At 40.6% G+C, this 11595-nt stretch overlaps 1 protein-coding gene across 6 annotated transcripts in view; it reads right to left on the bottom strand.

Annotated features, from left to right (window-relative positions):
* Positions 1-7039: 7039 nt before the first annotated feature.
* ksr1b (kinase suppressor of ras 1b) overlaps positions 7040-11595 on the bottom strand; it is a 47148-nt gene continuing 42592 nt past the window's right edge. For all 6 annotated transcript variants that reach the window (XM_051861410.1, XM_051861411.1, XM_051861412.1 and 3 more), the window contains 3 exons: positions 11427-11555; positions 10460-10601; positions 7040-9223 (listed from right to left, as the gene is read on the bottom strand). In XM_051861410.1, the coding sequence (XP_051717370.1) occupies positions 9077-9223; positions 10460-10601; positions 11427-11555 (418 nt within the window). In that variant the 3' untranslated portion in view covers positions 7040-9076. The remainder of the gene's footprint in view (positions 9224-10459; positions 10602-11426; positions 11556-11595) is intronic.

Raw genomic sequence — 11595 nt, 5'->3', positions numbered from 1 at the left:
CTATTTATAATGATTAGTCTTCCTAAATTTGATCAGTGTTTTAGAATGAAGAGGAATATTTTACAACAGTAACACGTTAGCTAAACAGGATACAGGAGGATATTTTATGAATATGCTTTCCCATCATTTCCATTTCCAGTAACGTTATTTATTGCGCAACATCGTTCCGAATCAGTCCGTTAATCGACATACCAGAAGCGTTCTCCCATGAGGCGGCTGACAAACAGATTAAAACACGTTTGTGTGTATTGTAGAAGTGCAAAATATACTGTACTTTAAGAATAGTGGTCACAGCCTTTAAATATATCAATTTACATAACGTTAAGCACAAACTCATTCTTAAAATGCAAGTAAAGTAATATTTGACAGCCTTTGGTGACCTTGATATTTAGTGTCTATATACAGTGGGTACGGAAAGTATTCAGACCCCCTTACATTTTTCACTCTTTGTTATATTGCAGCCATTTGCTAAAATCATTTAAGTTCATTTTTTTCCCTCATTAATGTACACACAGCACCCCATATTGACAGAAAAACACAGAATTGTTGACATTTTTGCAGATTTATTAAAAAAGAAAAACTGAAGTATCACATGGTCCTAAGTATTAAGACCCTTTGCTCAGTATTTAGTAGAAGCACCCTTTTGATCTAATACAGCCATGAGTCTTTTTGGGAAAGATGCAACAAGTTTTTCACACCTGGATTTGGGGATCCTCTGCCATTCCTCCTTGCAGATCCTCTCCAGTTCTGTCAGGTTGGATGGTAAACGTTGGTGGACAGCCATTTTTAGGTCTCTCCAGAGATGCTCAATTGGGTTTAAGTCAGGGCTCTGGCTGGGCCATTCAAGAACAGTCATGGAGTTGTTGTGAAGCCACTCCTTCGTTATTTTAGCTGTGTGCTTAGGGTCATTGTCTTGTTGGAAGGTAATCCTTTGGCCCAGTCTGAGGTCCTGAGCGCTCTGGAGAAGGTTTTTGTCCAGGATATCCCTGTACTTGGCCGCATTCATCTTTCCCTCGATTGCAACCAGTCGTCCTGTCCCTGCAGCTGAAAAACACCCCCACAGCATGATGCTGCCACCACCATGCTTCACTGTTGGGACTGTATTGGACAGGTGATGAGCAGTGCCTGGTTTTCTCCACACATACCGCTTAGAATTAAGGCCAAAAAGTTCTATCTTGGTCTCATCAGACCAGAGAATCTTATTTCTCACCATCTTGGAGTCCTTCAGGTGTTTTTCATGTGTCTTGCACTGAGGAGAGGCTTCCGTCGGGCCACTCTGCCATAAAGCCTCGACTGGTGGAGGGCTGCAGTGATGGTTGACTTTCTACAACTTTCTCCCATCTCCCGACTGCATCTCTGGAGCTCAGCCACAGTGATCTTTGGGTTCTTCTTTACCTCTCTCACCAAGGCTCTTCTCCCCCGATAGCTCAGTTTGGCCGGACGGCCAGCTCTAGGAAGGGTTCTGGTCGTCCCAAACGTCTTCCATTTAAGGATTATGGAGGCCACTGTGCTCTTAGGAACCTTAAGTGCAGCAGAATTTTTTTGTAACCTTGGCCAGATCTGTGCCTTGCCACAATTCTGTCTCTGAGCTCTTCAGGCAGTTCCTTTGACCTCATGATTCTCATTTGCTCTGACATGCACTGTGAGCTGTAAGGTCTTATATAGACAGGTGTGTGGCTTTCCTAATCAAGTCCAATCAGTATAATCAAACACAGCTGGACTCAAATGAAGGTGTAGAACCATCTCAAGGATGATCAGAAGAAATGGACAGCACCTGAGTTAAATATATGAGTGTCACAGCAAAGGGTCTGAATACTTAGGACCATGTGATATTTCAGTTTTTCTTTTTTAATAAATCTGCAAAAATGTCAACAATTCTGTGTTTTTCTGTCAATATGGGGTGCTGTGTGTACATTAATGAGGAAAAAAATGAACTTAAATGATTTTAGCAAATGGCTGCAATATAACAAAGAGTGAAAAATTTAAGGGGGTCTGAATACTTTCCGTACCCACTGTACCTGTCAGTGAGGGAAAAACTGTAATACAAGTCATTAATATTTACTCATAATCTTCCCCTCAAATGTAATAAAATATATGGCATACCAACTATGCCTAACATAGTTATGTTTTGTAACCATAGTGCTGCTTGCCAAATTTGAATATGCACATATTCAAACTGCCTAAATGAAATTTAAGAGCTATATGTCAGATGGAAATCATGAACACCAGGCATAAGATCATCTTACTCCTCCCACTATTTTTATAATAAACTTAACTTTACTTTCAGGACGTTTTTTGTTGCAAACATTTCCACTTGTTAGCAGTTTTCAACCATTTTCTGGAATAACAACCAAGGCCACAAGATCATGCTGGTACAGAGTTCAAATGAGATGCTATCAGTATATGTGCTATCAATTTCCTTTTCGTATAGAAAAACAATTTTGGACAAATGCGTAGCCAGATGTAAGTCATGTGAATATAGATACTGTATTCTTAGTCCTCCTTTTCGTTTAACATTTATGTCTGATACCTAAAAGTCCTGCAAGTATGTTAAACTAAATCTAATGGTATGTTTGTTTTTGAAGAGGGTAAATTTTATTGGGCAGTACTAAATAAAACATGATAAACATCTTGCAGATTTGTGCTCAAAATTATTCACACCTTTGGTAAATATGATCAAAGAAGGCTGTGAAAATAAATCTGCACTGTTAATCCTTTTGATCTTTTATTTAAAAAAAAAATTATCATTGGAGAATAAGAATTTTAAATGGGGGGAAAATCTCATTATGAAATAAATGTTTTTCTCTACACATCGTTCACAATTAATCATACCCTTTTATTCAATACTTTTTCAACCTTCTCCTATAATGCCTGATGAGTTTGGAGAACACCTGACAGGTGATCAGAGACCATTCCTCCATGCACAATCTCTACAGATCCCTCAGATTCCCAGCTCCATGTTGGTGCTTCTTCTCTTCGGTTTACCCCACTCATCTTTTATAGGGTTCGGGTCAGCTGGGATGAAGCTTGGTTTTGTGCTCAGTGACACATTTTTGTGTTAATTTTGATGTTTGTTTTGGATCATTGTCCTTTTGGCAACCTTGATCCACTATATGATTTCTAGCAGGGACAGTTGATTTTTTTTATCTGTTGGTATTTGATAGAATTCATGATGACTTATACAGTATCTCACAAAAGTGAGTACACCCCTCACATTTCAGCAACCATTTTAGTATATCTTCTCAAGGGACAATACCATAGAAATGAAACTTGGATATACTTTAGAGTAGTCAATGTGCAGCTTGTATAGCAGTACAGATTTACTGTTCTCTGAAAATAACTCAACATACAGTCAAAATAGCTGGCAACAAAAGTGAGTACACCCTAAGATATAACAGATGATAACAGTTGTATGTTGTTTAACCATGCAAAGCCACATGTCCTATTCATAATGTTCATGTTTTTGTCTGCTTGACAGAACCATACAAATGTGTGTATCTTATATTAGAGCAGTTCAAATTTTGTGCTTTGAGTACAATCCTCTCATACTGATCACTGGAAGTTCAACATGGCACCTCATGGCAAAGAACTCTCTGAGGATTTGAGGAATAGAATTGTTGCTCTCCACAAAGATGGCCTAGACTATAAGAAGATCGGTAACACCATGAAACTGAGTTACAGCACAGTGGCCAGAGTCATAGAGAGTGGTTTTCCAAGACAGGTTCCACTCGGAACAGGCCAAAGAAGCTGAATCAAAGAAGTTGAGTCCTTGTGCTGTGTGTCAGGTGCAGAAGCTGGCTTCAAAAAACAGACGCATGAGTGCTGCCAGCATTGCTTTAGAGGTTGCAGAAGCGGAAGGTCAGCTTGTCAGTGCTCAGACCAGTCGGTTTGCATGGCCGTCGTCCCAGAAGGAAGCCTCTTCTGAAGCTGGCTCACAAGAAAGCCCGCAAACAGTTTGCTGAAGACAGCCTGTCTAAGAGCATGAATTACTAGAACCATGTCCTGTGGTCTGGTGACAGGATGTCCTGTGGTCTAAGATAAACTTGTTTGGCTCAGATGGTGTCAAGCGTGTGTGGCGGCAACCAGGTGAGGAGTACCAAGAAAATTGTGTCTTGCCTACAGTCAAGCATGGTGGTGGGAGTGTCATGGTCTGGGGCTGCATGAGTGCTGCTGGTACTGGGGAGCTGCACTTCATTGAGGAAAAACATGGATTCCAACATGTACTGTGACATTCTTAAGCAGAACATGATCCCTCCCTTCAGGAAATGGGCCGAACGACATGATAATGACCCTAAACACACCGCCAAGATGACAACTGCCTTGCTGAGGAAGCTGAAGGTGATGGAGTGGCCAAGAATGTCTCCAGACCTGAACCCTATTGAGCACCTGTGGGGCATCCTCAAGCGGAAGGTGGAGAAGCGCCATGTGTCTAACATCCAGCAGCTCCGTGACGTCATTTTGGAGGAGTGGAAGAGGATCCCAGAAACAACCTGTGCAGCTCTGGTGAATCCCATGCCCAGGAGGATTAAGGCAGTGCTAGATAACAATGGTGCTCACACAAAATACTGACACTTTGGACACAGTCTTGACATGTTCACTTAGGGTGTACTCACTTTTGTTGCCAGTTATTTAGACAATAATGGATGTGTGTTGAGTTATTTTCAGAGGACAGTAAATCTGTACTGCTATACATGCTGCACATTGTCTACTCTAAAGTACAGCATATCCAATTTTCATTTATATAATATTGTCCCTTGAGAACATATAATAAAATAGTTGCTGAAATGTGAGGGGTGTACTCACTTTTGTGAGATACTGTATCTGAACAAGATGTCCGGGACCTCCAGCAGAAAAATAGGCCGACAATATTAAAGATACAGCAGTATATTTCATTATACACATGGGGTACGTTTTTATCCCTGTGTGCACCAAACCCATCTTGAGTGTTTGCTTCCAAAAACACTCAACTGATTCAACTGAATGTTAACGCAAATATATAATCAGCCAATCACATGGCATCAACTCAATGCATTTAGGCATGTAGACATGGTCAGGGCGATCTGCTGAAGTTCAAACTGAGCATCAGATTGGGGAAGAAAGGTGATTTAAGTGATTTTGAACATGGCATTGTTGTTGGTGCCAGACGGGCTGGTCTGAGTATTTCAGAAACTGCTGATCTACTGGGACTTTCACACACAATCATCTCTAGAGTTTACAGAGAATGGCTTGAAAAAGAGAAAATATCCTGTGAGCAGCAGTTCTGTGGGTGAAATGTCTTGTTGATGCCAGAGGTCAGAGGAGAATGGCCAGACTGGTTTGAGCTGATAAGGCAACAATAAGTTAAACACTTGTTACAACCGAGATCTGCAGAAGAGCATCTCTGAATGCTCAACACGTCAAACCTGCTACAGCAGCAGAAGACCACACCAGGTGCCACTCCAGTCAGCTTAAGAACTGGAAACTGAGGCTCAAATTCACACGGGCTCACCAAAATTGAACAACAGAAGATTGAAAAAACGTTACCTGGTCTGATGAGTCTGGATTTCTGCTGCAACATTCAGATGGTAGTGTCAGAATTTGGCATAAACAACATGAAAGCATGGATTCATCCTGCCTTGTATCAAAGATTCAGGCTGCTGCTGGTGGTGTAATGGTGTGGAGGATATTTTCTTGGCACATTTTGGGCCTCTAAGCACCAACTGAGCATTGTTTAAACACCCCAACCTACCTGAATATTGTTGCTGATCATGGGCTCAAATCATCTCAAACTGGTTTCTTAAACATGACAATGAGTTCACTATAGTCAAATGGCCTTCAGTCACCAGATCTCAATCCAATAGAGCACCTTTGGGATGTGATGGAACAGGAGATTCACATTATGGGTGTGCAGCCGACATTAACTGCATGATACTTTCATGACAGTATGGACCAAAATGGACTGTTTCTAGCACCTTGTTGAGTCTATACCACGAAGAATCAAGGCCGTTCTGAAGACAAACATGTGTGACAAACAAGGTGTACCTAATAAAATGAGTGTATATACGCCGATCAGGCATAACATTATGACCACCTTCCTAATATTGTGTTGGTCCCCCTTTTGCTGCCAAAACAGCCCTGACCCGTCGAGGCATGGACTCCTCTAGACCCCTGAAGGTGTGGTATCTGCACCAAGATGTTAGCAGCAGATCCTTTAAGTCCTGTAAGTTGCGAGGTGGAGCCTCCATGGATCGGACTTGTTTGTTCAGCACATCCCACGGATGCTCGATTGGATTGAGATCTGGGGAATTTGGAGGCCAAGTCAACACCTCAAACTCATTGTTGTGCTCCTCAAACCATTCCTGAACCATTTCTGCTTTGTGGCAGGAGCATTATCCTGCTGAAAGAGGCCACAGCCACCAGGGAATACCGTTTCCATGAAAGGGTGTACATGGTCTGCAACAATGCTTAGGTAGGTGGTACGTGTCAAAGTAACATCCACATGGATGGCAGGACCCAAGGTTTCCCAGCAGAACATTGCCCAAAGCATCTCACTGCCTCCGCCGGCTCGCCTTCTTCCCATAGTGCATCCTGGTGCCATGTGTTCCCCAGGTAAGAGACGCACACGCACCCGGCCATCCACGTGATGTAAAAGAAAACGTGATTCATCAGACCAGGCCACCTTCTTCCATTGCTCCGTGGTCCAGTTCTGATGCTCACGTGTCCACTGTTGGCTCTTTCGGCGGTGGACAGGGGTCAGCATGGGCACCCTGACTGGTCTGTGTCTGTGCAGCTCCATACGCAACAAACTGTGATGCACTGTGTGTTCTGACACCTTTCTATCAGAACCAGCATTAACTTCTTGAGCAATTTGAGCTACAGTAGCTCGTCTGTTGGATCGGACCACACGGGCCAGCCTTCAATGAGCCTCGGCCGCCCATGACCCCGTCGCCGGTTCACCGCCGTTCCTTCCTTGGACCTCTTTTGATAGATACTGACATAATGTATACAACTTATATAATGTCAATGTATTATGCAACAGTCTCAGGAAGTGGACAAAATAAATGTTTCATTTGTTTATTATTTCTGCCAGGATAAAATTACATTGTGTTTACAGACACACGGCTATAAGCTTTACAAAAATATGAATTCATAATTACATAACATTAAAACCACAATCTCATTCTAGAAATGTACATTTTATATCCGAGACACTTTGTATATAAAGAGCTGTACAACAGGAGTAAAGTACCTTTTCAAAATAATTTGATGGAACATATAAAATTTTGTACAAATAACATAAGAAATCTTAGCTGTACAATAAATAAAACAATAGTTCTCTATTGTCTGTTGTTATGGGAACAGTCACTGCAGACTTTAACAATCATCCTCTCATTTTTTCTTATAACACCACAAATAAATCACCCAAAACTCTGCATGCAAACGCTCACACACTCACATACAGTCACACAAACTCAAACGAGAGGTATTAGACATTAAAAGTTCCTGAACGTCATCCTGATGGGTCAAAATATCTTTCATACTTTATGATATTACAAATACCTAGTCAGGATCTTTATTTTTGAGGCTCTTAAACTGTCCTGGTAGGGCTCGGCTCAGTAGGTCAGATTAGCATCCGGTAAAATATTATTCATCTTAATTTTGAGCAAAAATGTGGGAAATGGAAGTCACTTGTGTAAGAATACAGTAGAAGATTTGTGGAACGCAAAGCATAAGGTCTTGACTATCAGAAGTGCAATAGAGATCACATTCTATTCATGTGACGGCAGTCACAGCACACAAGGGGAATATGTAACTTGGAAAAGCCTGCTAGCTCCAAAAAAAAAAAAAAGCAGGAAATCCTATCAGCATATTTTCCATTTACAAAGTTCAGCTGAAATGCCTTTGCTCAGTATTAGAACAGTCAAAGGTTTAAAAGCCTAAGAGACTAAAAGTACTGCTAATGAAAAGCAACACAAAGGCGAACAGTGCAAAGATTTGAAAGACGCTCTGTTTATGAAAAGCATAGAAATCAATAAATCACACAGGAAATAAATGGAATAGAATCAGACATCTGAATCAGCTGCTTTCTTTGAATGCAGCAGCCGAGCTGATGTTAACGGCAGCTGTGGACAAATGGTCGTATTTGTACACATAGGGACAGCGAGAGCGTAGACCCGGACTGCAGTGCTCGCGCAGACAGTGGTGATGCCATGCACTGAACATTCAGCCAATCAGAGAACAGAAGGAAGGAAAGTACAGAGGAGAAAATAAAGTGACACGTTGGTGGTGAGAACAAAGGTTGTGGAGACAGGAACAGCAGATGACAGATGAGATCACAGTTTGGCCCATTCCCAGAATGGAGAGAGACCCACAAGAAAAAGGGCAGAAACAACAAACAGAAACATTACTTTTTTTTCCTCCGTAAAAGACTTTTCATATGGTTTTACTGATTAATAATAATAATAATAATAATATAATTACAATTATTGTCATTAGAATTTTATTTATTATAAAAATAATTATCTGATTGTGCCCGTTTCACCACAGTCTAAACAATATATTTTTTTAAATATAACAGGTGCATTACTGACCACAGGCCAGATATCTGGACATATGAACATCTTTAAAATGTAACAGGTTAAATCAATGCGCATCTTCCCGCTAAACCAGAACAGGATCCGATTCTAAATTTCTATATGGTGAATAATAAATGATAAAAACACAAGCTTCACACATATTAGCAAACCAGACCCGTCATTCATATAACAGGCAAAAACTTTGGTAGCAGAAAAACACCCACAAACATACACTCGTTTTTTCATCACTTATTGTCACATACGCTCTCAAAAATGATTTCCCGCACCATATGACATCAGGTTTGACCAAATATAAGACACAGCACTCATTCGGTTGATTTCATGCACAGCATCCCTCTGATACTCGCTACACTAAAAATCCAATAGTGTAAGATTAAGAAGGCTCAGAATAAAAAAACAAAACAATGCACAGGTCGGCTCCAAACCATCAGTTAGTTACCATGCTCACTAAACTACACCCCCCCAAAAAAGGGGGATTCACAGCATGCCAGCAGTCCAGTCTAGGATACATACTCCTCAGACTTCCAGAAGTGTCCGGGGTGCGAGAGCCTGCGATTGAGCTTCGGCAGCTTCTCTAGTAAGTCCGACAGCTGAGTGAATGTAGGTCTGTCCTCAACTTTAAAGGACCAGCAGGCGGACAGGATCTCCTACAGTGCAAGTATAATGACCATATTATATATATATATATATATTTTATAAGTTATATATATATAAGATATTGTTGAATAAAGTAGTTGTTTTTGTTTTGCTTTTGCGCACAAAAAGTATTCTCGTCTTTAGTACCTTTCTGGACCTTGAAAGTGGTGGTTAAATTGCTGTCTATGGACTTGTCATATACCTCTCAGACTTCATCAAAAATATCTTAATTTGTGTTTCAAAGATAAACGAAGGTCTTACAGGTGTGGAACGACATTAGCGTGAGTAATTAATGACAGAAATTTCATTTTTGGGTGAACTAACCCTTTAAGGAGGTCATCATCCAGGAGTTAAACAGGACAGATGTGACCATTTGTCATGAACTTGTCCACTCCGTGACAAGAAGGGTCAGAGCAGTATACTTAAAGGGTTAGTTCACCCAAAAATGAAAATAATGTCATTTATTACTCACCCTCATGTCGTTCCACACCCGTAAGACCTTCGTTCATCTTCAGAACACAAATTGAGATATTTTTGATGAAATCCGATGGCTCAGTGAGGCCTGCATAGCCAGCAATGACATTTCCTCTCTCAAGATCCATTAATGTACTAAAAACATATTTAAATCAGATCATGTGAGTACAGTGGTTCAATATTAATATTATAAAGCCACGAGAATATTTTTGGTGTGCCAAAAAACCAAAATAACGACTTATCAATTTCAAGACACATGAAGCTTCGGAGCGTTATGAATCTTTTGTGTTGAATTCAGCCAAACGGCTGAAATCACGTGACTTTGGCGCTCCGAACCGCTGATTCGACACAAGAGATTCATAACGCTCTGAAGCTTCATGAAGCAGTGTTTTGAAATCGGCCATCACTATATAAGTCGTTATTTTGTTTTTTTGGCGCACCAAAAATATTCTCGTGGCTTTATAATATTAATATTGAACCACTGTACTCACATGAACTGATTTAAATATGTTTTTAGTACATTAATGGATCTTGAGAGAGGAAATGTCATTGCTGGCTATGCAGGCCTCACTGAGCCATTGGATTTCATCAAAAATATCTTAATTTGTGTTCTGAAGATGAACGAAGGTCTTACGGGTGTGGAACGACATGAGGGTGAGTAATAAATGACATTATTTTCATTTTTGGGTGAACTAACCCTTTAAAATTATGGAGGACATACTCCATTAAAATATATATATATATTATTTTAAATACACTGGGGCTGGACTCACCGTAACCTCCTTGCCCAGGCTTGTACCCTTAAAGGTCAGTAACGTTCTGATGCCTTCTCCACTTCCCAGCTGATAGATCAAAACTTCAGTCGGTTGGTTGATGATGGGCCAGTCTTTGGCCTGGAGCTCATACCAGATAGTGCTAAGACAGACACATTGAAAGTCAACTGATCAACTCCATTGTTGGCATGCAAAATATTGATTTTAAAATGCAAGTGATTGATAAATCAGAAAGGGCCTGTTTACACCTGGTCACTTCATGCGTTTTCATCCATTCGAGACAGATATAAATCCGAACGCTCAAACCACTTCAGGAGGTGATCCGAGACGCATTCCAGTCAAAACTGAACAAGTCTAAATACATCTGGTTGTTGATACCACATATGTAATTTGACTCCTCCCAAAAATACTAAAAAATAAACGTGTGAGCGCGTGTCATAGGCTAAATAACATGTTGTAGCCAGATATGATAGTGCAACTGTGCAACATGCATCGCCACAGATGAGCAGCTGATCTATTCAGCAAGACAATGCGCAAACTGCTGCAAATAAAACTGAAAGTAAGTTGCAGACACTCAAAACACAATTATCTTCATTTGAGACTAAATGATCTTATCAGTCCTATTGCGGTCTAAGATTTTGAAATTAGCTGAAGATTAATAAAATGCAGCTCATGTTTGTTGCTTTCGGTGATGTGAACTCTGCAAATAGCGTAGGAATTGAAGATCAGATTTACATCCGTTTTGCGGAGACACATTTATGTGGCCAAGTGTAAATGGAATCATTTTGATAAATCAGAGAGCTATCCTATCAGTAAAAACGCAAGAAGTGACCAGGTGTAAACAGGCCCAAAAAGTCTTTGCGAGAAAAAAATAAGCAGAAATGAAACATTAACACCCAAACCAAATGTTTTCATTATTGCCACATTATGTGAGATGCAGACGTGAGAACAGATATGTGGTTTTTACCCAAAGGCGTAAACATCAGCAGCTTTTGAAAAGGGCAAACAGTCTTGGTTTCCTGGTCCCATCTTTTGCACGATCTCTGGTGCCAAGTAATAGATCCACCCCCGTGGCAGCTTCAGTTCATTTTCACGCCTACACACAGGCACACACGCATTAATGAAGCTCTTAACAA

The sequence above is a fragment of the Ctenopharyngodon idella genome, chromosome 15 (assembly GCF_019924925.1).
Source record: "Ctenopharyngodon idella isolate HZGC_01 chromosome 15, HZGC01, whole genome shotgun sequence".
NCBI classification, from domain to species: Eukaryota; Metazoa; Chordata; class Actinopteri; order Cypriniformes; family Xenocyprididae; genus Ctenopharyngodon; species Ctenopharyngodon idella.
The sequence above is the reverse complement of the archived record's forward strand: the minus strand, read 5'-3'. Positions and strand labels throughout refer to the sequence as shown.